We start from the raw sequence: 27,372 nt of genomic DNA, 5'->3' as shown, positions 1-27,372 counted from the left end.
TAGGAAATTAATTGAATTAATCGTTCAAAATAAACACCATTCGACTCCCGACAAAAATATAATCTGACAACTTCCCGTCTTACATTAACGAAGGTTTGTGAGCTAATTGATCTGTAAATTTTTGTAATTCAACGTCGTAATTCATTGTAGTAACAAAAACCGTCGATTTAATGTAGTCTTCATAAAAAAAATGTCCAGGGAAGTTAAATAATGAGATCTTGGAGGTTATTGAATTGGATTACTTCGTCCAAATCACCTTTCAATAAAAGGTTCATTCCGAAAAATATGTACAGCAAGAACAGAGTGAAGACGAACACCATCTTGTCAAAATATAATTACATCAGTTTCGTTAAACTTGTGGAGATTAATTTCCACAATTTCAATAATTAGAGCAGTAATCAGATTATGCAAGAGATTCAAGTACAAGTTTCGAACGAGAGTCTCTTCGAAGAATAATGTATGTAAATTCTACAATATAGTTTTCTACAATCCCTACCCACACGTTTAACTTTTGCAAATGTTGTGTATGTTCCTCGTAAAATAAATGGGGATTCATGCCACTCCAATACCGAATATTTTGTATTTATACTCTTCCATTTATAAAAAAAAATGTACATTTATTAGAAAAACTTGTTTTGGACAAAGCGATTATTCTGATTTATACTCTCAACTATTAATTCACAAAAGTGAATAAATTTATCAGGCTTGTCTTCTGCCAACTCATGTAAAATTTTAGTTTTGCAGGGATGGATTTTCATTTCAACACTCTTTTTACTGTATCAGGCACTAAACCATAAATGCAGGTTGTTCTAAAATAAATAATAATTCAATTAATATTTAAGATAAAATAAAAATTTATATCAAAATGAAGAAAACTGATTTTTTTTTCGTCATTCACCCTAAAAACATACAATCCTATTTAGAAAACTTAAAAAAATTGAAGTTGAAAAAGTGGAAATTTAATTATTATTGTAAATAACCTGTATTAAGGTGATCATATATGAGATTTCATGCTAAAATTGACAAAATATAACTTAAGCTAACTGCGATATTAATTTTTTTATGAGGCACTGCGAATATCGAATTTTCTTTAAAATGTCATAGTTTAAAGTAATTGCATACCAGGAGAAACAAATTTAGGACCTAATATAGACTCAAGAAAGAATTTTATGACGTGAAAAAAGAGCCTCACAAAAAATACGCTATATGACTCTCCGCCTTTTTGGGACATCCTGTAGGATTGTCACTAGTTTCAAAATTCACCTGCGCTAGCCTCATATACATACCCATATTTTATTTCTATACGAAATCACAAATAAATTTATAGAAGTCCGACGTACTGTTAAACGGGCATCCTGTATATATGTATAAATACATACATATCGTATGTCTTTTTATTAATCTTTTTGTATAGGACATATAGGAAGAATAAGATCAAGTTTCAAGATGAATATACACATTCAGTAATTCAATAAAAATAGGTAACTAGGTTAAGATCGAAATAAAGTATCCATTGGTCCTCTTGACACTGGCCTAATTTAAAAACGCGGTTTATTGATGTGATAATATTTTTTTAAGTGAATTTGTAGTACCGTTAAGCTTATAAAGTTTTGTAGTTATTTTGACTGAACTGAAAATTATGTTAAGGCCACATAAATAAAAATTAAGTTTAAAATTATTAGTATCACAGTCCATGGTTACCGTGCATGTGCGCATACAATTTATGCAGTACTCTGGTTCTTTACATTCCTACACTTTTACTTTAACGTGTTTGGCACACAACTGAAACAAATATTAATATCCAATTAAATATGTATTAAAAAAAAGTAAATTACACCCATAACTTGCAATGAGCTAAAATTAAGGGGGCGGATAAAAAGGAGGTCTATGCGGTGGGGGTTGACTGGGAGGTGGCAGCCCGTTACTATAAAACGAAGGCGGAGGTCCGCTTGGTGGAGGAAGGACGGGAGTAAACGGGGGAGGATGACTGTAAGGTGCGAAAACACTGGGAGGAGGGCCACCCATCAGCGGCGGAGGCCCAGGTGGTGGACCAGTCAATGGTGGTGGCGTATTAACGGGATGCGTGGCAAAGGACACCGGAGCTGGAGCGAATGTAGTTAAAGGTGGAGGAGCATGAGTGAATGTTTGATACGGAAATTGCGGCACATCCGAAGGTGGAGGAATGCGCGTATTTAATGGTGGAGGAGCAGATGGTACAGGAGTTTCTGGAGATTTCTGCGTATGCTTTTCGCTTCCATTGGATTGACGACCAGTTGACTGTGGTGGCGGAGATGGAGGCCTACTGCCAGGTTTTGGTGGTGGGCTTTGAGAAGGTGACTTTGTCGCAGGTTGTGAATACAGATCCAACACCTGAAAATAGTATTAAAGGAACCACTTCAAAAGACGGGTACTTAGTTCTTTTTTGCGATTACAACATCGATTTAAAATTGAACCTATATTACATGAATAACTATTAGTTTCGTTGGTTTTTAGAGATATTTTGCCGCTCAGAAAGTTGTGATTCTATGAACGCCTAAAAAACTTTGTACAGAGTAAACAAAAAGACTATTCCTAAAGAACATTACACAAGGTAAATAAACCTTCTGAACTATGAAATAAAAAATGTTGAAAGCATTTATTTCCTCTTCAGTTCTAATATCCTGTTGTTACAAATGGCATGGAAGTACAGTGTTCCTAAGTCATCTCTAGAAGACTTTATTTCAAAAACTGAGGTTTCTTAAAATAAAGGGTGACATATTAAAAATGTTTTAATAGCTAATTATGTAACCAGAAAAGGAGTGCAAATTTTAGTGTGACATTGCAAGACACACTTTATATTTGTTAAAAAATTACCCGTTTATCATTTTAGCACTTTATTGGAAACTAGCCATCTATAAATTAGTACCATGTTAGCCAAACTCACTTGATGACAAATATCTTCTAATAAATCCATTGTAACATCTTCCACAAACATATCCCACCACCGCAAATGTTTTGTCGTCCTTCCCACCCAATCGACAACTTCAAATTTACTTAGTTTTCCTGCTAAATACATTAAAGCTACTGCTATAATCTCTGGTTCCCATTGCAGTGAAAGTGTGGTGCAAAGACTGTCATTAACAAATGTCCAAGCCATCTGTACCATTTTCTGTAATTTGGGTTTATCTCCTTTTAAGCATTTTGCATACTTCAAGAGAAACTGATATGGATGCTCCACTTGCAAGTCAAATTTTATAGTCTGGAGTAAAATTCTTTCTAACGTCATGACCTATAAATATGTTTTAATTTTCAAACCATAACAGGCTGTATTTCAGTAATAAGTTAACTGAGCTTTTTTCAAATATAGCTTTTACATTGAATTACTACTAATTTTGCAGGTAGGATATGTAGTTAAACTCTTGCTTTAAAAAAAAACGGATATTGCACACTAAACTTACCTCTTCCTTTGGATCATTTCCAAAAATGGTAAATTTTTGGTCAGTTAGAAAATTTCTTGCAATTTTTATTATATCTTTGCATTTTTTCGGAGTTTCTTCCACTTTGCCTGCCAAGAAAAGACAGCAACAGGCAGTCACATATCTAGGAAACTGCTGAAATGAATGGAACATGTAGAACCTGTGGAAATATACAACTCCTGTAGCAGTAGTATTGTAACCGAGATCCATTTTCATTCCAGTGTCTATTATAAATCGTGCACCTAAAATTCAAAGAAGATTTACAATAAAAAAATTATTACACACAATAAAACGGTAGTATTTTTGACTGCAGTTCTTTACTTATTTGCTTGAAATGTTAACTAATACTGCAACAAGCAAATAATGAAAATGTTTTATATGATCATTCATAGCATAGTTCCACAGACACAAAGGGCAATTACTGGAAACTGATACAAGTGGCAAATACTTGAAAATAGTAGAAGCCCAACCCAACTTAGTCTATTCTAATCTAATCTAGCTTGAAAAGTGACATAAATATTATGATATAATGCAGAAAAATAACAATAAAAATAATGAATGAACAGTCTTAACCAGGAAAAAAAATCAAAATGATTCATTTAATTCTACACTGAGGGATATAGTAAACTTATGACTAGCATTCCAAACATATCATGGTCAATATCTATGTTTGGATTAAATCTGTCTATATGGTTATGCATATATTAAGATACTTTTACCATGTTCTATCATATTGTTTTGCTATTACACCAGCTACTAGTCAATTAAGATTGCTTTTGCATGCAAAGCAAAAAATAACTAAATATATAGGTGTAAACATGTCAAAAATTGGTTTAGCTAGCACACTGGTAATTGTAAATTGATTAAAATTGTTGTAAACTTTAGATACTTAAAATAATCTCTTTATTTTCCTAATAGGGTTTCTTCAGATTTGTAGAAATATTATTATACTAATTAAATGTATCACCGTTAAAAAAAATTAGAAATTCAACAGACCTTATATGGTTTGTTTCTACAGGTTTTAAAGAAGATATTTATATTTGACATGGTAGCACCTATTTACTACGAACATCAATGGAACATTTCAAGAATGTATGTTCTAAAAAGGGTTAAGAAAAAATGTTTATTGTCAACCGCTCAGTCTACCATGTGTCAAAAATTTCTGAAGAAAACATTATTTTTGATTATTCTTGAATCTGATGGAAATACAATTAATCAACTACATTAATAAATCAACATTTCTGGTGAAAGCCAGAGCCTTGTGAACCTAAAATTTGATATCTAAAAAATCTCTCTTTTAGTTAATTAGAGAAAATAACTTAAAAAATCGTGATAATTCATCTAGGAGTAAAATGCCTAAAAAGAAATGGCATACATATAAACACTAAAGATTGTGCTTGTGATTGATAAGTATTGCAAAATACCCTAACATTAAAGTAAGTTAAGAATATCATTTTTCAAACATCCAACTAAAAAAATAAATTAATAAAACTGACGGGCAAAAAAAATTTCAAAGTCCCCTTTATCATAGAGGTGTGTAGAAGTTTCATGCTTTTCTCAATATTCATAGTTTTTGACATATCCCACAGAGGTTTTTTAAATGAACTCCACAAAATGCAATTTTTCGTAATTTAAATGAGAGCATAATGCGAGCTGTTTTAGAGATGAAATAAAAACAGGAATCCTGTATATGACAGACTTAAAAGCACAGACTAACCTTCTTTTCTGTAGCGCATTTCCGATTTGTAGTCAAGTCCTGCAGCAATTGAGGGGGTATTTCTCAGTTCTTTTTTATCATAGTACCATCCGGGCATTTTGAATTTTAGGAATCAACCTCGTCTGTTGTAGAAAGATTATCACAGGTAAGGGAGCAATCAAAAATGGTACGGTGTTATTCTTTAGCAACTATGTAATATAATTTCTAAAATAAATAATCTGAAAGGGTATAACGTCTAAAAGTTCACGTCAACTGTCAAATTATTTGAAACCATCATGGCGGTATTGAGTTGCAATGAAGCAAAGCAAGGCAACAGCGCACCAACCTCTTCTTTAAATGCATAAATGAATAACATAAATTAAGGAATCTTTTGTTTCATCTGAATTACCACAGTTACATACGTTGTAAAGTAGTATGTATGGCGACATCAATCTCATAAATAAATACAGTACCCACACACCTTAGCAATCACATAGAATGCATTAAAACAATGAAAAGTTACACTTCAAACTATCCAAGACAGAGTATTTTCAAAAAAGATTTCGTCCCGAGTTGGACCTATACAGCCAGGGTCCCCTCTTTGTTTCTTAATGGCTGGGACATCCCGGTCGGACTAGGGCGTCAGATTTCACCGATAAAATTGGGCGATTGGATATTCCCCGGGCACATCTGGGTTTCTCGTGAATAGTTAGGGAGTTGCAGCATCAAGAAAGTTAAAGCGAGTTTACCTCAAACTTGTTTTATTTTAAATAATTGCATGAGAACTTTGATCAATAACCCAAATTTGAAGATAAATTCAAATGTCTATCACATATTATTACTTCCAAGAAAGTAAACGAAAAGTATTGCCGTACCAATTTAGGATTAATGCGCAAATATTAAGATCGCCTAAAATCTAAGGAGAAAATGGTGTCCATTGCACACAGGAAGAGACGCTGTTGCCATTACAATTTTATTCGGAATCAAGACTTGTAGGTAGTAGGTAGGAATCCGTTAAATTTATTTATATTTTGTATTTATGTTTATTATTTTTAAACGTATTCGCATTTATTTCCTTGTGTTATCCTTTTCAATTGATTTAATTACTGTTTTATTGTATCTACATTTCAGAAAATATATTTAGATTTTGACTGCCATACCTATTAAATTTCACCAATCTATATTTTTTTAATAAGTATTGGGTACTCCGGTTTTCCCCTTGTAAATAATAGGATAATAAGGTATCAACTTAATAGTACTTTAATATTAACTCTGGGAATAAGCAGCAATGAAATAAAAACGATTCTAGAGCTTTGCATTGAACTCATTGAGTTAATGTGTATTTTAGATGTAAATATTTGTTTGCAAAGCATTAAAATATTGTTTTTATTTCAAAACTGATCAGAACAGCTTTCTGTCAACATGTGATATCAGATCATAAATGTAATCTCTACATCTTTTGCTACATTCTACATTTGGAGCTATTCTATATAATTTAAAGTGTTTGCTGAAATTAGTTTATCTACACTCAAAAAACTTTTATCTGAATTTATTTTTTCAGTATCCATTCATATATATTCCAAAGGAAGGGTGTTGCTTTTTTGATTAACTTTATATTTTCTATATATATTCACTTGAAAAATTTGCTAAATAAACAGCTTGGTTCCAACCGAAAAGAAAACAAATATCATACCATCAAAAAAATAAAACAAGGAACAAGCAGTAGCAACAGAAATATGTGCAAATGGTAGCTAGTATACTGTACAAAAAAGTGTTTCGACTATCCAGAATTGGTTTACCATAGTGAGAACCTATGCCTTCACAGAAAACTAAAAACTTACCAAATTAAAAAGACACACACCATAACAGGTACAAATATGGAAATAGAAGATCAGGAAAACAGTAGTACTGCATCTTCGAGAAAAACACCACAACAAAGAAAAGCAGTTTATCGAAAGCTACTAAATGAAGTGGAAGACATTCGTAAGTCTACTTTATGTTAGTGTAGTAGTATGAAGTTTCCATAAGTTCTAAATGATTCAATAGAAACAATAATTTCTTAGAGGAAGTTGATCAACTCAGTCTGGACACTGTAAACAAACTTGATGAAATTTTGCAAGAAGTACATGCTCTTGACCATGAAATTCAAATAGAAGAGAGAGTTGGAAATGCTGATGAAACATTGTTGGATTTTATGGTATTGTCTTCAGCTAGTAAACTGTTACATAAATATGTGGAAAGATTAGATGTTTACACTTCCACATATGAACCAGGAAATTTTGCCCAAAATGTGGTAAGTTAAAATCAAGGACTTAACAAAATAGAATTGTCACCATCATGGTGAAAGACATAACCTTGATTCCCTTTAGCTCATTTACCCCCATATCCTTAGTTGATCTCAAGCCAAACTTAATGCAGTGTGGCTTAAATTGACAATTCTATACAGAAATGGAGAGCAGAAAGTTATTTATTAAACTGGTTTTTATACTTATTGTCAAATTTGGTATTTGGATTTACATTGTTAAACTAATACACAAATGTAAAAGTTGCTTTATCATAATTCAAATTATACAGAAGCCATAACAGTAAAAGAAGCAAAAAAAGCTGTATTTCAAACGTCGATATACAAAAGAACACAGTACCGCGGAAATCTAAAATAAGAATTGCGCAAGTAGCAGATCGACCGCACAAATTTAATATACCTCCAACAAAGACCAATGACGTGAGCAGAGTCAATTCGGCTTGCCTTTCTACTTTAATGCTTAAATTTGTATCGATTTCACTGTCTTCGCGGTTTTTGTCGAAGTCGTATGAAATTTTGTGCGATCCTTCTCCCACTTAAACAATAACTGTTTCCATTTAAACTTGTTATATCTGTATACGATTTTTTTCACTACTTAACTTGATAAAATTATAATAAACTTATGTAAATGAAAAAGGATAAATCAAATCAGCAACACAGAAATGCAATGCATGTTGAATTTAATCATCATTTATGATGAGGTTTGCTAGATAATTAATGAGCTATATACTTGTCATTATTAACCTGTTTTTGAAACAACACGAGAAACTTACTTAAAAGTAATTCAATACACTGAATAATGGTGTTTTTTAAAGCTAGTAGTGAAAAAAGTATAGTATGTTATTTTTGTCTTAGGTGTCCTATATTAGCACAGAAGATGACCAAAATCCAACCGATATAACTTTGTTATTAAATAAAGCGAGAAAAGTAATCCCAAAAGTGCCAGAATATAGGTATGTGTATGGGACTTATGATATAAATAACCTTCCTATCCCCAAACAAAAGAAGGAACGGCAGAAAATCGTTAAAGAAAAATTGATCAAGAAAGAGCCTGAAAAGGTGACCAATTTGGATCAAAATGAGGAAAGTATAGAACAGACAGTAAAAATGTTATATGAAATACTTGAAGATGCCTATACTCGTAACCAAAGGAGATCTATTAACTACTATGACTATATTATAGATACAACAAGTTATTCATCCACTATAGAAAATATGTTTCATTTTTCATTTTTAATCCGGGATGGTAGAGCACAATTAGAGTTGGGTAAGTAATATTAGAAAGTAAATAACTCTTTAAATTAAGAGTGTCTAGATTTGTAAATGTTATAAATTTAATTTATGACAATAAATGCAATTGTGAGCCAAAATATATAGTCGCCAAAATGTTTATATTAATTTTTGATACTTCATTTACTCATTTCAAATACACCCTGTGAAATTAATATTGTTAAGTAATATTATATATAACCAGTTGGGAAATGCATAATTTTTCATAACGAGTAAGATATTAGAGAAAGCGCGAAATTGGGTTTACCAATATAACACAAGTTACTTAAAGTAGCATTTCCTTACTAGTCTCAAATACAATTTTTGTCATTTGAGTATGGTATAAAGTACTTTTAAGAAAATGGCAAGGATTTGAATATATTTAACAAAATTTAAGCTGCGCCTTGCAATCATTAGTTGTGATAGGTTACATATGTTAACCGAGTTATGAATTAAGTACTACTTGCCTATTGAAGATACCTGCTTTCGTTATGTAAGGAGTTACAAAATGAAACTTGTTTATCATTTTTGATTAAGAAAACCGTCTCTTCTCAAAAGTACAAAAATTTAGGTTATATATATCTAAAGATTTTCAATCTCAAGTCCCATTCTTGCTAGATAAAGAATAACAATTTAGAGTGTATGTTTTTTAGATAACAAGGGTACTCCTCTAATAAAGCCAATTAAGAAAAAAGTTTTGACGGAGTTTAGGGCGGATGGTGGAAAGAACGCGCAAATTATTGTATGTATTACCATGGATATTTGGGAGGTAATGACAGCTTTGTAATAAAAATAGGAAGTCGATTCCGGATTGTTAAAAATATGTGCAAGGAGTGTGAATCAGTATACTGTACATATTTCTGACAGTCAATCTAGTTAATTCCATAAAGCTTGTATAACAAATTTAAACTACACCGTTTAAAATTGACATTGGATTATTTTTGATTACTGTAGAAAACATCATTAGAAAATACTTTAAAAATGCTCTGTTGAACTTTTGATGCTCAAACCAAAATAGCTTAAAAAAGCCAAATTTCAGGTGTACACGGTTTTTTAATTTTCTTTTCTATTTTGAATTTCTTTTGGTCATTGATGTTAGAAATATACATAAGTATGTTAACACAGGCAAATTTTTTATAGCGTATATCGATTCTACAACGCAGAAAGTTTCGTTAAATTAATTACCTTCTCAAATAAATGAACTAGAATGTCGGTCATATAGTCTTATAGTTATTTTCTTGGTTTTCATAGCTTTCTCTAGAACGTTGAGGTAACTATTTAATATTTAAGTCGAGAGGTTTTAAATTATGATTGAAGCCGGCCTTAACCTTCAGATTATGGAAAATACTGATCTGCAAGTATGCCCGGAGTGTAGCAGCTCATGTGACGATATAGAGCATCGAAAATATAAAAATGTTTTCCTGTTAGCTTTCAAGACAAGTTCTTTTTCGTTTCATCAAAATTATACAAATCAAGATATAATGAACTGTTTGACTTTCGAAAGCTTCTGAGCAAATCTTAGTAACTCATTCGTTTCTAGGAAGCTGTCAAATATTTTTATCTTAAAATCCACCTGCAGTTAAAATGAAGATTTGGATAAATTAGAGAGTGGAATATATGTCAAATCCAAAACGTAAACTATAGTATAAGGGTGTAGAGTGATGTCACGATAAGATGAGACACCCTGTCGAGACATTTAATTGATCTGGGATGAAAACTCTAAATAGCCAAGATAAATTCATCTAGAATGAAAACAACAGAATTATTAGAATTGGCAACAGGCAAAAAAGCTATTACATAGTAAAGTTTCAAAATTTTAATGATTCAAATTTAACCTCGAGGACTGTAGATTAACTGTAAATTGAATGAGTAACCAATAAAGTATTACAGCAAATAAGTAAAACCTGTAGTTAGAAACTAGAAAGTGGGGAAAATCGATTATCTTTTCTCTTAAAATTTAGCGAAACTTAAAACGAAAAACGTCTGATATGGCTATTAATTTTAAATCGTAACATACCTTTCACTTAGATAAATACTTATATAATGGTTTTATTTTTAGCGATACGAGAAAGAAGGCTTAATTCAACACAGGAAGAAAAGAGGAAACTAATGCTGCGTTTTATGTACTATCTATAAAATTGTGATTGAAATTCTAAAGAATTTTATTAAATCACGTTTTACCTGTAAATAAAACTGTTGTTTTATATTTTTTTTCATGTCCTCCTTCAATTATCTTCCCTGCAGAGAAACCTACTCTAAAAAAGAAAAAGTTAATAGAATTGCACGTTTTTTATTTATCAAGAAAGTAAAACCTAAAATTTGTTAATTTCAAGAATTATTTAAATATATTGAATGCTGATTACTTAATTCAATAAGGTTTTGAAAAAAAAGTATTATATGACTTTCCTTTTTTAGTTGTTAATTTAGTAAGAAAAAGTAAGCTGACCAGGCATATGGGGCAACTTGACATCGGCGAAACTTGATACTAATAATACTCCTGAATTGGCTGAATTGTGCATATTTCTTGCAATTTTACTAAATCCATACCTATTGCTGATTATGAGATTCCGATCTTAATTTTTTTTTTACGCAATAAATATGAAATTAATTAATCTAGTTTCACGCATTGTATACAGGGTTTTCCAAAATGTTGTATAGTGAATTTTATTCTTATATAAAAAAAAATTATGTCCATAAATGTAGATGCGCAAAATGGTTTATTGCCATAATGCTTGTCAGGCATGTATTTTATGTTTATTACTTATTCTTAAGTATATGTGTACAATATACATGTCAAATGGATTAACAGTTTATAGATTCATATTTGTTTTGGGGTATAAAATGTTCAAAAAATTAAATGGATGCCTGGCCCAATTCTTTGCAGATTACCAGCACAAGCTGTTAAGTCTTGTTTATACCTTTAAAAATAATATTATGCACCCCAGATGTAAACTAAATATTTTAAAATTCAGGATTTGCAAAAAAAATATATTTGAAGTATTATTTTTAGTGAAGTTTTTCCTAATTTTTTCATATAGAACTAGAATTTTTTAAAGACCATTTTGTAACACAGTCCAGTGATTTTTTAACAATTTTTTTTATCCTTCCAAGATAAAGAGCACATGTCTAAGATATATGCTGTTTTTAATTCCTTCAATATTCCAATAATCTTAATTAAAAAACAGAAGCAGAAGTTAATAAAGAAATTTTTGGTACTAATTTGTAAAAACTGAAGATATTGAAAAACTTGGTGAAACTGACCTAAAGCATCAAAAAGTATGTCTGAAAATACCTCAATACACCAAAATACCTGAACAATCTACCTTCTGACTTTCCTCAATGTAATTCAGTATGTGGAAAAGAAAACAACAAATATCACCAAAAGTTTAGGTGAAATATATTTGAGGCCCCAATAACATAAGAAAATTAAGAGTCATCAAAAGTCATCCTTCCAACCCCATGGTTTTTCAAATACCGTCTATATTGTTTATACCTATTGTTTTCTGCTAACTGTTTTTTGGTTAGTTCTTCTTGTTCTGCAAACCACTCCTGAAATTTTTCCTTAATCCATAATTCTTTACTCAGAAACTCCTGTTTCTTTTCGTCTTCTTGAGAGTCAAACTGATGTTGCCCCATTTTCAAGTACTTTCGAATGATATGCAATTTTTCTTCCTCAGTATATGGGTGCTTCATTATGGTATGTCTCCAAATCCACGAAATATACCAATAAATGTATTTAATTATTGTGTATGGTAGAATGATTAACTGGATCCAAATTACATCAGCAACTTTAGGTTTGGCATAAGCCCCTTTAATGTCCATTTTATCTTCTATAACTTTTTTAATGATTTGCTCTACTTCATCTTTTGGCACTTTTTGCTTCTTGCCACTACGCTTTGTGCCATCAGGCAAGAGTCCTTCTTGTTTGGCAATGTCTTGTGCTTTATTCCTATACTTTGGAACAGTACTAAAGTATGTAATTGCACTGTCATATCTTTGCCAGGCAGAATAATACTGTACAATTGATATGATTGAAATGGTAACTATAAGGACTATTCTTACATCTACTTTTGGAGCAACTCGCCGTCTATAATATCTGTAGTAATGTGCATAGTATTCATCAGGATTATCCAACATGTAATCATAATCTGCTCTGCTCTCTTCATCTTTCAAGATTTCATATGCATTTGCTAAGGACTTGAATAGTTCCTCTGCATTCTGCTTTGCTTCTTTATCTCGGTGCAAGTCAGGATGGTATTGCCTAGCTAACCGTCTGTAACTTTTTGCAATTTCATTTTTGGTTGCGTCTCTAGTTAATTGAAGGATATCATAGCAATTTTCTCGTCCGCAATAAATACCTTCAAGAAGTGTTCCCTCTGCTGAATACAACAAACACAATGTTAACAAGAAAGACGAGTCAATCTGAAGGAACATTTTTTTTAACAACAATAATAATTTTTTGGTTACTTTTAGAGTTTTTTGAGGTTTTCTTATTTTGCACCAGTTTGAAGAACTATTTTCCGACGCACAGAACACAACCACATTGTTATAACTGTATCGATACTTGGTTTTCCATACTTGTAATGTTTTGGACTACGTGTCGACCGCGCTTGCAAAACGAAACTTTTTAGCTGTAAATTAAGAAATTCAATTTTCGTAACATCAACATTCCACCTCCATTTGAGTGCTTTGTATTTATTTTCATCACGTCAATGTTGTCAACGTCAATCCGTAAGCCAATCGACAATCACTACAGAAGGACAGGCAACAGCAACACGCCTTTATTCGGATTTCGCGAACTATTTGTAGCCCGATTCATTCCTATTAGCCAATTTTTAACCAGTTGGATAAATAAACAACCAAAGTAGGAGTTAAAAATTTTTTATTATACATTTTTGTATTTTTGTTTTCTTTTAAGAAATTAAAAAAAAATGGATTTCGACGTTGTCACATTTCCAATTTCGCGGCATGCTTGAATGTATCGGCAATTAAGTGACATAAATAGTAGAAATTTACCCGAAACCTCACATTTTTTCATTATTTTTGTGTTTTCAGTATTTTGTAATTTGTAGTTTTAATAATTTGTGTTTTAGTTAACTTTTTGTAATAAACGAAATTCAAATATCTGAACATTGAAGAATAATCACGTTTTAATATTATTTATTAATAAAGTTATAGAGTTGCACATATTGAATATAAAATGGGATCCCAAGATTTTCAAGACCTGGCAGATGTAATAAAACTAATCAGTGATATAAAACATAGGTAAGGAAATATTTCACTTGGACCTACGCAGAAAACACTGATTTGGACAGAGCAAATTGCATATATGCAGATCCTATGAATTTGTTATGCCATGGAAATTAGTGTTTTCTTTAGAATTTGATTCATTGTATGGTTTGTTGTGTTGATTGTTGAAATGTTTAGGTCTATATGAAGCTTTAGCTGCTACCAGATACAAACAAGTGTAATTTCACCCAGACTATTATCTTATGTAAATTCTTGGCATTTATTTCTTATGAAAAATTCAGTATGTTCCGCAACAACAATTACATATTTCTTCCAGAGGTAATCACACAACAAGATAAAGAAAACTTTATATGAATTTTGTATAAACTTTATAGTGATACTCATGAATCTTCAGAAAGATTAGTTGAAAGATGTTGCAGATATTTTGGAAATTTCTAGAAATTTTAGTGAACACAGTAAAACCCTTAAAAGAATTAGACAGGGTTATTCAGTTTCGACACTCATCATTGGGATCTCAGTAATCATAAGAAATATGATGTCAGTTAAATTGTGACAAAGTTGTACAATTTGTAGCTTAATAAAATTCTTTTGCAAAATTTGAAAAATTCCAATTACTTCCAGAGATATCTGCAAAAAAAATGAAATTTGGAAAAACATTTCTTTTCTTTACTGAGATTATTTGAAGAGATAATTAAAAAGAATGACACATTATAATTGCCATTTTTTCTCTTATACAAAAGTGATGATATCATATTTAAAATCTGACATTTAGATTTCCTGCAACCATCTTCGACTTAATTTTTTTTATGGGAGCCATCCTGGATTTTTACATTTTTAGATTCAGTTATTTTTTCTGAGTACAATGACATATCACATGTTATGATACGGTATTTCAGTTCGATCAAAATATTAAAATAATTGATTTTGTTAATAATACTTTGGAATATAAGAGAAACAAGTATACTTTGGAAACAATGACACAAAAATAATTTATATGTTAGTTATCCGAGATTCTTGAACTGCTATTTCCATAAATTTTGATTTATTTATATCTTTTAAGTTCATTTTTAAGTAAATGAATTTCAAAAAACATTTTTGATGTGTGACACATCATTTTCTTAAATTCAAGTTTTCCAAAATACTCTTAACAAAATCAATTTTTGAATACTTTGATCAAAATGAAATACTAACCCTTAACATGTGATACATTGTCGTACTCAGAAAAAATAACTGAATTTAAAAATGTAAAAATTCAAGATGACGCCCATAAGAACAAACTAAATTGATGATGGTTGCAGGAAATCTAAACATCAGATTTCAAATATGATACCACCTCTTTATAGAAGAGAAAAAATGGCAATCATGACGTGTCTTTTGTTTTGAATTATTTCTTCAAATAATCTCAGTAAAGAAAAGAAACTTTTTTTTCCAAATTTCGTTATTTACGGATATCTTTAGAAGTAATTGGAAAGTTTCAAATTTTAGAAAGACATTTTATTGACCTCCAAATAGCAAAACTTTGCCTCAATTTAACCTACTTCATATCTCTTATAGTTACTGAGATTGCAATGATGAATGTCGAATTTGAATAACCCTGTATACAATACAATATATTATAATAAATATATACAGGTCATGGAAATTTGACACTCTGCTTCCAGATTATATTTAGGATGTTAACAAAACAAATAAAAGCAAAAAAATAATAGAAATAATCGTTTTTGTCTTTTTTGCATAGTTTAAATAACTCAGTTGCTCTACTAACTTTTCAAGCCACTCCACACACTAACATCTGACAACTCATAAATAGAGTCTGGTTTACTTATCTATATAGCCAATATATTCTTGTTCAGTTTCTTCAGAAATATGTGCAGTATACTGGCCGGAACCCTTTGTATACATTTCTAATTGGTTCTGACAATACGAAATTTGTTTTTTACCCTGTTGAACCGAAGTTTAAGAATATCTGTTACAAATATCGCTATATACAAACCACACACATAAGTGTCTGGGAAAATTGTAAAATCTTATTACAATTCAACCTTTTTAAAATGAATTATTGATTCTCTTTCAACGTCGCTAGGTTATTGTTTTTTAAAAGTATCTAAAAACAATAGGTCTCATAACATTCTACAGGGTGTCCTCGAATTACGTGGCCAAAATAATACCGCAGATTGTTTGAGTGAAAATAAGTCGATTTAACTAAACTTCCCTCAGTCCAAAAGTTGATAATTATGGAGCTACAGGGTGTTAAAGTTGAAAAAAAAATTACATTTTCTTTAATATCTTTCGATTTCTTTGAGTTAATTTCACGAAATTTCATATTTGAGGGTGTTTTAGGATACGAAATTCAAATTTATTAACGATTTAGTTGTTTCTTCTAGGGGGCACCACAAGCGACCATTAGGACACATTTAAATCTCTGTAACTTTTTCGTGCCACGGTGTATATTATTTTGGTATTTAAAAACCTTTTTCCCTACTTTTTATACTTAGAAAAGGTATACTTTATTGACGTCGCTAGAAGCAACGGTTTTGGAGAAAAACGCATAATTCTAATGCGCTGCATATTTGCGTTAGCGCTTTTAAGTAAATAACTCAGTTGGCTATGTTTTTAATTGACATTTTAACACTTGAATTTGTTTCTCAAATGTCAGTTTTTTTATTTAGCCCTCAGTTTTTCTTGTCAGTTTCGCTTCTTGTTCCTGTAAATATCCATAAGTATGGCCAATAATAATTTAATTAATTAGTAAGTGTTATTCTCGCTTGTTGTTGTTTCTTTGTTAATTATTATTTTTGTTTTCTATTTAATAATATCTGATTTTGAAAACTTATTGTTATACCTTTACTAATCATTATTTTTGAAAAACTTAATTTTTTTTAACGGAAAATAATTTTAAGGTAATTTGCATGCATCATCAGGCTTAGATGCATTTTTCTCCAAAACCGTTGCTTCTAGCGACGTCAATAAAGTATACCTTTTCTAAGTATAAAAGGTAGGGAAAAAGGTTTTTAAATACCAAAATAATATACACCGTGGCACGAAAAAGTTACAGAGATTTAAATGTGTCCTAATGGTCGCTTGTGGCGCCCCCTAGAAGAAACAACTAAATCGTTAATAAATTTGAATTTCGTATCCTAAAACACCCTCAAATATGAAATTTCGTGAAATTAACTCAAAGAAATCGAAAGATATTAAAAAAAATGTGATTTTTTTTTCCAACTTTAACACCCTGTAGCTCCATAATTATCAACTTTTGGACTGAGGGAAGTTTAGTTAAATCGACTTATTTTCACTCAAACAATCTGCGGTATTATTTTGGCCACGTAATTCGAGGACACTCTGTATATATGTGACTCATGTATATTTCAATTGGTTGTTTTGTTTTATTTGTAAATGTTTTTTTTTTCTGTTATTTCAGGAACATATTTAGCTCTCATGATATAGCTCTAAGAACAGAAATACTGTTAGAGAATCTAATTTCACATGGATGTTGGTCAAGTGCGTCGTAAGTTACATATGTGTTATATTTATATATTTTAAGATTTTTTATTCTCAAGAGTAGAATGTTTAGGACTTTGAAAGTTTTTAAAAATAATGATAGAGTGGAAAAGATCTACTCTCCTGATATGAGAGACACTGAATTCAAAGTATGCAAATGGTGAGAATGCAGAAGTGAAAGAGGCCTTTAGAATGGGAAAATGTAGTTTTTCTAAGTGAGATGAAACGGAGCTTGATGAAATATTTTATGTACGGTCTCTTTCTAAAGTCCTGAGACGCTCAAATATTTCAAGCATAGCTTTAGAAAAAATTACCAAATTTTCTACAGAACAGTGTGAAGTGGGACATTTTTCAGCCTATTTCTGACATTAATTATTCGGAACCAAAATTGCTTTATTTATTTTAAAAAAATAACAATAGTAACTCTAAACTTCCCTTGGCATTGAGGCATCTGAATCAATGTTTTCTTTAGTGAATATTTCTTTAGAAACTGAAAGTATCCTAGGATGTTTAATCTATAATAAAGGTGTTAACTACATAACATCAAAAATTATTGAACTGGCTTTCATATTTAAAATTTTGAGTTCCCATTGTGTGTGTTTTGTAAATATTTTTGTATATAAAATATTGCATATTATATATGCAATTGTAAAGGATTTTTAATCCATTTTTGGTTATAGAGTATATTCTCGACGACTGACGATTTTTTTTTGGAACATACTATATCATATGTGTTTTTTATGGCTATTATTTCCCAAAAATAATTTTTAGGGAACTAATGGAATTAATTATAAGAAGAATTAAATGTATCTCACAAAGTTTGCCAATAGAAGCGACAGCAACAAATATTATGAGGCACATTCTGAAAGTAATAAGGGAAGAATTTGAGGTTGCTTCAAAGGTATGCCTGATATCCAGGGTATATGGAAAATGGCGCCAACGCCTACAGTACATTATTGGGATTACGCTGTAAGGCCCACGAAAATAGTTAAAATAATCTGTCTATACTGTCATTAATTGTTGTGCAATTTGTAACATACCTATTCGTAATTTACCCCTCATTTTTAGCTATTTGAACTAATCTTTATCGCAAGAATACCAAAATTTGTTAGGTTACCTTTGATAAATATTAACAAAAACAGAAAACTTAGGTGGCTGAATGATCATGCAGATGCACCCTTAAGGTACTATACCTAATATTGAAGACTGTGAAATTCTCAGAATACGAATCGAATTTGTTATTTAGTCGTTACGTCAGAATCAACACGATACGAAATTACCTGAATTGTCAGAATCTTTATTTTTATCTCAGCTCATATAAGAAAAAAAAACATTTTCTTATATGAGCTATAATATATATTTTGTTAAATTTTGTATGTCCTTGTTTTTCTTAAGTTCAAGAAAAATATATCCCTGAGCCTTAACACCTTATTACCAATTTCGCTCCGAAAGTATCATTTGCTGATTGGTTCTGCGTCTTCTATATCTCAGTCCGAATATCAATATATGGTTACATCTTCATGCGCTGGTGTCATATTGCCAATAATGCCACTACTTTTATAACATTCGGCCATTCTAAAAAAATGTTTATGCACCCATTAACCTGCTCACTCCTGAGCTGTCTTTAATTGTTTTTGGCCCCTCATAACTCCCTCAATATATTTAATGCGTTTATGTTACACAACATGCCACACACTATAAAAACTATCATATAAGATTCACTTTATGCCTTAAACCACTCCATTACAAAGTATACCGTAATATAAATTTAAACTTACCTCTTCTCATCCTGCTCACGAATTGAGGTTGTCCAAATGTCAAATACTTTTCTTGAGACCTCAAACGATTGTGAGAAACTTAGGCGCCATTTTATAATATACGTTCTGTAGATACTAGGTTTTTGCTATATTTTCGTATATAAAACAATCTATTTAATAGAAAAAGGGCGAACCACATTCGCTGCACCAATTGGTAACAGGGGCTTCTTCGAATGTTCTAGACTATACCGAGAGTTTATCAAGCCTTAAGGAAGCTTTGTTAGATCATTTATCTGAATATAAAACTGAATTAGAAACGAGGTGAGTATTTTGAAGAAAGAAATTTTGTCATAAGGTTCTCCAAAAAATGTATATTATCAATTTTGAGCTACTTTGCAGTGCGGAAAATATTGCAGCCCAAGCATCAGAACATATTCACAGCAACGAAACTATTCTCACTTTTGGAACGTCGAAGACCGTTAAAATGTTTTTAAAGTCTGCCTCAAAGAAGAGGTCATTTAACGTAATCGTAGTAGAAGGCGCTCCTTTATACCTGGTAAGTAGGTTACGTTAATACCGAGCAGTTTTTCGAAATTTGCCTACTATTGCTCTCTGCGACACAGTGAGCCTTACAAAGCTGGTTAAATAAAATAAAACTTGCTTCTTGTGGAACTCATTGAAGAAACCCTATTGGAACTGCCAATGTTTATATAGTCTGAGTTATTTGGTAATAGAAAAATTTTAATTAATTAATTAATTAATAATAATCTTTATTTCCTAGGAAATAGGCTATCAACCGTTAGGTTTTTCTGTCCAAGTTTACATTTTTGTATGTATGTGTAGAAAGAAAAAAAAAACTCTTAGTTTGTGTTTTGTTAGTAGGGAGTCTTGTTGATGTCAGGTTTGTTTTAAGATTTCATATAGCGTATGGGACGGGAATAGGAATTGGGAAGTGGTTTTTTGTCTCGTCAGGCATAGTGCGTCTAGTATTGCCCTATTATTAAGGTTGTTTGCTCATTTGGGTTGTAGTTGTAGGAGTCTGTCTGTGATTTTAGTTAAGTTCCTTCGTTCGTATAGAAGTTGATTGGGCGGATTGTGTAGTGGGTTTACCGGATGTGGTATTTTTGTAATTGTCCTTATTGCGATTTGTTCCGTTATTTGTATGTGTTGTTTGGTTTTGGTCGTTGCGTTGGCTCTTAGGATGTGTCCGTATTCTAGCAGGGGTCGGCAAATGGATTTGTATATTATTGTTGCTGTTTTTGTGCTAATTCCCTTGTTTTTGTATGTTAGTGACCTAAAGTGTTTTGCTCTTCTCTTAACCTCTGTTCTAGTATTGTTTAGGTGTTTTGTAAACTTCGTCTTGTTATCTATAGTAATTCCTAGATATTTAATGTCGTTTGTGGGTTTTGTTAGTTGACCGTCCGCCATGATCTTCGGTGAGTTGGTTTTAATTTTGTGATTTGATAGTAGAAGTTGGTTTTTGTTGGCGTTCGGTGTTTGTAGAACCACTTCATTGTGGAATCTGTCAGTAGTTGTAGTCTATCTGTCGCTTTTTTTGTGTTTTTGTCATGTACAATGATTGCTGTGTCGTCTGCGTATTGTAGTATGTAGGCCGTTTTGTCTATTTCTCCTTTGTTTTGTAAATTGTGGTTGTATATGTCGTGGCAATATACATTATACAGTAGCGGGGAGAGTGGAGAGCCCTGTGGGAGACCTTGTTCCTGAGAAAAAAGGGAGGAGCAAGTCTGGTTTATTTTTACTTGTAATTGTCTGTTTTCTAGTAGTGTTTTGATTATGTGTAGTAGATAGTCGGGAGTTTGTATTTGGTGAAGTTTGTGTAATAGTCCCCTGTGCCAGACACTGTCAAAGGCTTTGTTGATGTCCACGAATAGACTGGCAGTTTTCCCGCCGTCTAGATGAGTCGATTGATTGTTGTTAGTCAGTACGAAGAGTGGATGTATCGTAGAGTGTTTGGGTTTGAAGCCAAACTGGTATTTTGGTATGTGATGTCCAATTGCTTCTTGTAACCTTTTCTTAATGATTAGTTCAGAGTTTTGATATCACTGGTAATAACGTAATTGGTCTGTAGTTTTTTGGTGTGTGCTGGTCCGCGCCAGTTTTTGGGATGGGTATTATGATGCCTGTTTTCCATGAGTCCGATATGTCTTTATTTGTGATGCATTTATTAAATCGGTGCTTGATGATGTTGTGGGTTTCCGGGGTTAATTGTTTAAGTGTGTCACTTTCGATGTTGTCTTTTCTTGGGGCCGTATTTTTGAGGTTTGTGAGCGCCTCGTAATATTCTTCGTCTGTGATTTCTGTGAATGCGTGCGTAGATGAGTGGGTAAAGTAGTTGTCGTGCCATTGATTTATAAAATCCCAATGATTTTTATCGAATTTTGAGTTTGTCGAGGTTTTGAAGGCCTCTTCAAAGTGTCTGGCAAAGGCGTCCGCTATTTCTTGGTCTGTCTGAAGCTCTTTTCCGTGTTCCGTAAGTGTGTTAGTTCTGCCTGTTTTTTTGTATTGGGTTAGTTTTTTTTTATTTTTGTCCAGCATGATTTCCCGTGGTCGTTTTCTATTTCTCTGTATGTTTCCATCCATTTTTCCTGCCTATATTCATATACCATCCGTTTGATGTTTTTGTTAAGACTGTTAAGTTGTTTTTTTGTTTCATTGTTTTGAGTGTTAGTGTAGAGTCTGTACAGTTCTCGTTTATGTTTTATTAGTCTTAATATGTATTTCGGTAGGGTATGTTGGTAGAATGTGAAAAATTTTAATTTTTAATATTTCGAAAATTCCGTTTATGATAAAAAAAAGAAAGTTGCACAGATTTTTAGTATTTGTAAACCAGCATGATTGGCCAATTTTTCAATCATGCCAGTTGCGTTATTATACGATTTTTAATAAATGGGATTGATACCAACTCAAGCACATTGAATACAAACCTAGAATATTTATTTCATATTTTGCAAGTGATTTTTATTCCTGAAAAATCAAGGTGTCATTTGCGTTCATTTATTTCAACCCAAAAAAAATCATCATCAGAGTTTCACTGTATAAACTGTAGAAACTAAACATACTTCACTCACACACTTAAATTTAAAAAATCACTTATTAGTTTACTATATGAAGTATATTCCAATAATACGTGTAATATGTCAAAGGCGCAGATTTGTTTAAGATTTTACTTTAGAACTGCATCAATTTTCAAAATATTGATTTAAAATTTTCAACATGCGCTCATTTTTGCCACATGATCAGATTCTACAAATTGTTCTTACATTATTCTTGGGTTTGGATCATGAAATTATCTTTTTAAATACATTCGTTAAATTTAATTATTTTGGTTCTACCATAATTATTTTATTTTCGACAGACTCGCACTCGTGAAATTTAAATTGAAAAAGGCCCTCATACATTCGATCACCTGTTTACCTTAAATTTTGATTTGTATTGTGCATTTGTATATACTAAAAAAATATTGGTAATATAATTTTTCGATTATTGCTTTTTTTGCAATGATATATTTTCATCTTACTAATAATGTTGAATTTGTGTTCTTTAAATTGAGAACATGTTCATCTATCTTACCAATATTATTTCTTATTAATACATATATGGAATTTTTTCTTATTCCCACAGAAAAAATGTATTTTTAAAAATTGTGCCACAGTTTTTTTATTGTTGACAAGGTAGCAGCTACAAGTGAAAAAATTTGCATTTTATTTGATATTAAGTTGTTTGTCACTTGTAATTATTATTGCCTTTGCATAGTTCCTATTAGATAACCATATACTGGATATATTACTAGTAATAAATGGTAGAGTACCGACCGTTCCATTAATGAGGTCTCTCGTCTTTACCTACAAAACTATTAAATTTATAGATTGAGGTCTTACTACAGGTAACAAATACCCTTGCCCAATACACCATGTTTAATTCCTATTAAAACTCCCTATATGAGCAATATTGCAATTTTCCAGGGTCACTCCTTGGCTGTTAGCTTGGCAAAAAGTAATATTCAAACGACCGTAATACCAGATTCGGCAGTTTTTGGCATGATGTCCAGAGTGAATAAAGTAATCCTTGGAACCCATACAGTCTTGGCTAATGGTGGCCTAAGAGCGGCGAGTGGAATTCATGTTGTCGCATTAGCGGCCAAACATTACTCAATTCCGGTAGTTTTACACTAGTTCATTCTTAACTATGTATACTGATCAAGTTTATTCAGGTTATGGTTTTATCCCATATGTATAAATTTACCCCAGTCTATTTGGGTTCAAATGATCACGAAGCGTTTAATGCGACTGCCTCCCCAGCAAGCCTTATTCCGTATTCTTCAGGTCAAGTACTTAATAAAGCTGAAGTCGCCAATACAGTGTTCGATTATGTGCCTCCCGAGTTGATTACCCTATTTATCACACATCAGTAAGAAGTTTAATATTAAATAAGGGTCTTGCACAACATTCAGTAATAGTGTTTTCTGTGTGTTTTGTGTAATATTTCAAATTTGAGAATATTTCTTTTTTACTGTGCGTTATTAATATTCTATAATCGTTTATAAATTTCAGTTATTCTTATATATTTGGTGAGCATACATTTTCCTTTCCAATGATGTAATATAAGCTGGTATTTGAATTAAAAGTGATGTTAAAATACGCTTTTGGAAAATATGTCACCAAAACGAGAATAAATTTTCTTTACAATAATAAGGGGTATTAAATTGTGGAAGAATAATACACCTATTGTTCTGTACGGATCATACAGATAATACTTTAATACATTCCTTTGAATTGTCTTTTGGACCGCATCTTTAACTAAAGTTTTCATTTTCAATAAGAATTTAATAGTATTTAATGGTAATTTAGAGGTAGAGGTATTTGTTTTATTGGGCAAATAAACAAAAATATTGAGGGTGTACATATCACATTCACAAAAGATATTTGTCGAATTTGATTCTCTTTAAGGAATCTTTGAAAATACTTGCACATAAAATGCGTAGGACCTCGAATTTGAATGGTTTTGTATTTCGTTATAGGTCGGTACCAAGTTACTATTTCTATCTTATTTTGTTTTAAATATTAGCAATTTCAAAATTGCTAGCATATTTTTTTTATAGTTAAGCGGAGTAGTTGTTCGGTTCGTAATTCCCGTATATCCCAAGATATATGTAGCCAAAAGGAGACTTTAATGGTGAAATTTGAGAGCTCTAATATCATTTTATGGAGAAATGGGCCATTTGTTGAAAGATATAATAAAGTAAACGTTAAATATGGAAAAAGAGCATTATTTTTATATAAAAGGATAGCATCTATTTGTTATTTTACCCTGTTATAACACTGAAAACATTGTAATTTTGGAAATAGTGCAAGACCTTTATTTGTCATTGTTTTCAACATTGTGCCTTCATATTTTTTTAGAGGTGGGAATTCGCCGTCATATGTATACCGTCTTCTATCTGAAGTGTACCATCCTGATGACTATGACATCTAAGAAATATAGATATTGTATATGTGCTTAAAAAATTATTAAAAATGATTTTTGTAAAATACTGTGTTTAATAATTAAACTTCACACATGCTCCATATTGTAAATAATATAATATGTATTGTTGTACAGAGTGGCTCTGTTGCATTGGTTCCCCTTTGTTTCATCAGTTTTCTGTATAAAAAAAAAGTAATTCTATCAATATCTACAAATCTAAATGATATACCAAAACCTAAGGACACCAATAGATTATGTACAAAATCACTCTAAAAGGGATATTTTGAATTTTCTATTAACTAATAGTTTCATTTAAGTACATGGAATATGGGAAAAAATGGTGACAATCTGATTCTCTTTGGCCCATTAGACTAAATTCAAAAATCAAATTTGCAGTACCTGACTTACTTTTTTCTATTTTTGATCATTTGTCTGGTACCCCCAGATATATAAACACTACAGCCGAATCGACAGCAAAACACTGGCTCCTGTTTCTAACAGGTTACCAAGATGCATTTCAAACAGTAATTGGAAACAGCACAGCCTTGGATATATGCCCTTCCTGGATTCAAGGGTAAAAGTAATAAATAAAACAGTATTTTATTATACGAGTGATACTTTTGTGAGACAGAAAAGCTTTAAAGGTTCATTTAAGCAAATATTACACAATAGTTAAGTACATGCATCATATAAATTGTAAAAAAATTTAACAGCCACCAAGAATTAATGAGTTTAGATGTCATTATGCAGTTTTGATAATAATATTAAAATGGCCAAAAATTGGATTTGCATTCCTTCTCAAATATCTCGTTCAATTGATTTTGGTAAACACCATGTACGTTGTCTCACTATAACATAACTTTTTCCTAATTTAATTAATTTTGTATACATTTTATTATGGTGACTTTCAACCTTTGCATGCTGTGCATTGTTATTTGAGACATGCTGTACATCTGTGAAATTGTATACAAAATAATAACTTTTTGAAAACTGCCATTGGTAAGATCTGGATAGAATTAAAATCAATACCAAATTGTATAGATATATTTTGTCAAGACCTTTCATACAAACAGACAATTAAATTCAAATTGAAAATCAAACAGAACTTAAAATATATTGTTCGTCGAAAATATGGATACAAATTATATGGGCTTGATCTTAAAATGCATACCAATCAATGAAAATACCAGACACTTTAAGTCTTGCACAAGATAGTAAAAGCAACGTAATCCTTCTGGATCTTTGGATTGACTCACATCTACCAAAGATCCTGTTTTGGATGTAGTAAATGAGATGTGTTCATCATTAATCACTATCTCCAACTCTTGTCTTCCAATGCGATCAGGCTGGGGCCACAGAGCATCGTCCTCCTGCATTATTTCTGAATCAACAATGATTCGTTTCAGCTCTTCCATAACACACTGATGCACATACACTTCTTTACGGATCATTGTGTCGTTCTTGTAATTTGAATTGTTGGCGTACCGGAGTTTTCCATCAGGTCGGAACTCGAATTCTAAAAACTCGTGCCCAAATTTTCCTTTATGACCTACGTAGTATCTTATATAGAAGTCCGCTGACATGATGTTTTTTTTATACTATTTAAAGGTAAAATAGAAAATTGAAATATTCAAAAAACTGACGCTCGGCGTCTTTAAGAACAGGATGGATGTTGGATGATGTTTTATTGATTGAGGATACAATTTGAGGTTAGAATCGTGGTGTTTGATAGTTTGCCGTTGACAACTGACATGGGGAATGTTCGGAGTGCACGTTGTAGCGTCGCACTCTTGCCAGCACATTATCAATCTTGAAAAATTGCCGCATTTTATTGCAACCTTCCGGTATATAGGGTGACTTTTAACCTATACGCATAAACTTATGTAAAATAATTAAACTTTAACCGCCTTTCTTTTAGGAAGCCAAAACATATGCTAAATTTCCTTAATAGTTCTTTTACTGTGGTACCCACAATGGCGAACCCTGTGCAGGGTGAGGGGTAGTGAGTCCCGATACGACCTAAAGAAAGCACTCCCGAGACGGGTGATAGCACATGAAAGTATTGTATTGTTCTGTGATAACCGTGTAAACCCTGAATTATTGAAGGGTTCTTAATTGACTTCTACTAAGAAGTCCTGTGTGTGAGAACAGTGACAACAGGAGCAGGTATGTTGTTCGCCTAGGCTCATTGTTTACTAATGATAATATACACTTGGTGTATAACAGTTATAATTCGTCAAAAAATACATAAAATGGCATATTGACTTTGAAGAAACGCAATTTATTAAAACTGTTCACAGTAAGACGGACCAATTGGTTCTACATCATTAGAATAAAAACCCGAGCTCGCAGGCTTGTCCTAATAAACATAAAGTCAAATGAAATAAACAAGGGTTCAGACACTTGGAGGAACAATGCCTATTTTGTCTAAACAAAATTATGTCATTCACTATTATCACACGTCACACCTCCCTTTCCACAAGATAGATCCCTATTACGGGGAATAGGTTCTTGTTATTCCAAAGTTCACTAGAGTGACTAGTTCCTGCTATGAGTTGCAATTTCGAATGTACTGACCATCGGATCTTCATTGTACTGATGAACTGCTTTTGCTTTGGGTCCCAGGTACTTGGACGTTGTGATAGTAGTCCACGACTA

General features: G+C 31.7%; 5 protein-coding genes across 9 annotated transcripts; 2 read left to right on the top strand and 3 right to left on the bottom strand.

Annotated features, from left to right (window-relative positions):
* Positions 1-1,800: 1,800 nt before the first annotated feature.
* On the bottom strand, positions 1,801-5,311 carry CycK (cyclin K). The gene is made up of 4 exons (XM_066296530.1): positions 5,173-5,311; positions 3,438-3,697; positions 2,924-3,268; positions 1,801-2,370 (listed from the first exon to the last, which is right to left on the bottom strand). The coding sequence occupies exons 1-4, from the start codon at positions 5,267-5,269 to the stop codon at positions 1,861-1,863; spliced, it is 1,212 nt and encodes a 403-aa protein (XP_066152627.1). The 5' UTR covers positions 5,270-5,311; the 3' UTR covers positions 1,801-1,860.
* On the top strand, positions 5,201-10,915 carry LOC136346958 (non-structural maintenance of chromosomes element 4 homolog A-like). 5 transcript variants are annotated; one of them, XM_066296540.1, is made up of 6 exons: positions 5,201-5,317; positions 6,977-7,134; positions 7,215-7,444; positions 8,309-8,720; positions 9,376-9,491; positions 10,782-10,915. In XM_066296540.1, the coding sequence occupies exons 2-6, from the start codon at positions 7,029-7,031 to the stop codon at positions 10,830-10,832; spliced, it is 915 nt and encodes a 304-aa protein (XP_066152637.1). In that variant the 5' UTR covers positions 5,201-5,317; positions 6,977-7,028; the 3' UTR covers positions 10,833-10,915. The 5 variants fall into 5 exon arrangements, with proteins under 5 accessions (XP_066152637.1, XP_066152639.1, XP_066152638.1 ...); XM_066296542.1 differs by lacking the exon at positions 5,201-5,317 and adding an exon at positions 6,208-6,392 and having other exon boundaries at positions 7,021-7,134; XM_066296541.1 differs by lacking the exon at positions 5,201-5,317 and adding an exon at positions 6,208-6,392.
* A 1,180-nt stretch (positions 10,916-12,095) lies between these two features.
* LOC136346956 (dnaJ homolog subfamily C member 25 homolog) lies at positions 12,096-13,424 on the bottom strand. The gene has a single exon (XM_066296534.1). It carries the CDS (start codon positions 13,154-13,156, stop codon positions 12,149-12,151), a length of 1,008 nt encoding a protein of 335 aa, XP_066152631.1. The 5' UTR covers positions 13,157-13,424; the 3' UTR covers positions 12,096-12,148.
* Positions 13,425-13,737: 313 nt separating this feature from the next.
* On the top strand, positions 13,738-24,779 carry eIF2Bbeta (eukaryotic translation initiation factor 2B subunit beta). The gene is made up of 8 exons (XM_066296533.1): positions 13,738-13,987; positions 17,394-17,480; positions 18,245-18,374; positions 19,412-19,551; positions 19,630-19,786; positions 23,214-23,408; positions 23,462-23,658; positions 24,651-24,779. Exons 1-8 carry the CDS (start codon positions 13,923-13,925, stop codon positions 24,721-24,723), a joined length of 1,044 nt encoding a protein of 347 aa, XP_066152630.1. The 5' UTR covers positions 13,738-13,922; the 3' UTR covers positions 24,724-24,779.
* Positions 24,780-25,742: 963 nt separating this feature from the next.
* On the bottom strand, positions 25,743-26,422 carry mago (mago, exon junction complex subunit). The gene has a single exon (XM_066296557.1). The coding sequence runs from the start codon at positions 26,295-26,297 to the stop codon at positions 25,857-25,859; it is 441 nt and encodes a 146-aa protein (XP_066152654.1). The 5' UTR covers positions 26,298-26,422; the 3' UTR covers positions 25,743-25,856.
* Positions 26,423-27,372: the final 950 nt, after the last annotated feature.

This window comes from Euwallacea fornicatus, chromosome 25 (assembly GCF_040115645.1).
Source record: "Euwallacea fornicatus isolate EFF26 chromosome 25, ASM4011564v1, whole genome shotgun sequence".
Classification (NCBI taxonomy): domain Eukaryota; kingdom Metazoa; phylum Arthropoda; class Insecta; order Coleoptera; family Curculionidae; genus Euwallacea; species Euwallacea fornicatus.
This window is presented reverse-complemented; position numbering and strand designations above follow the sequence as displayed.

Coding starts and splice junctions, on each gene's coding strand:
- mago (XM_066296557.1), bottom strand. CDS start 26,297: ATGTCAGCGGACTTCTATATAAGATACTACGTAGGTCATAAAGGAAAA.
- LOC136346956 (XM_066296534.1), bottom strand. CDS start 13,156: ATGTTCCTTCAGATTGACTCGTCTTTCTTGTTAACATTGTGTTTGTTG.
- eIF2Bbeta (XM_066296533.1), top strand. CDS start 13,923: ATGGGATCCCAAGATTTTCAAGACCTGGCAGATGTAATAAAACTAATC. Junction 19,552..19,629: donor AAAACTGAATTAGAAACGAG/GTGAGTATTTTG, acceptor GCTACTTTGCAG/TGCGGAAAATATTGCAGCCC. Junction 23,409..23,461: donor CCAAACATTACTCAATTCCG/GTAGTTTTACAC, acceptor AAGTTTATTCAG/GTTATGGTTTTATCCCATAT.
- LOC136346958 (XM_066296540.1), top strand. CDS start 7,029: ATGGAAATAGAAGATCAGGAAAACAGTAGTACTGCATCTTCGAGAAAA. Junction 7,135..7,214: donor AAATGAAGTGGAAGACATTC/GTAAGTCTACTT, acceptor ATAATTTCTTAG/AGGAAGTTGATCAACTCAGT. Junction 9,492..10,781: donor TTACCATGGATATTTGGGAG/GTAATGACAGCT, acceptor TTTTATTTTTAG/CGATACGAGAAAGAAGGCTT.
- CycK (XM_066296530.1), bottom strand. CDS start 5,269: ATGCCCGGATGGTACTATGATAAAAAAGAACTGAGAAATACCCCCTCA. Junction 3,698..5,172: donor AATGCGCTACAGAAAAGAAG/GTTAGTCTGTGC, acceptor TTTGAATTTTAG/GTGCACGATTTATAATAGAC. Junction 2,371..2,923: donor TAGAAGATATTTGTCATCAA/GTGAGTTTGGCT, acceptor TACTATTTTCAG/GTGTTGGATCTGTATTCACA.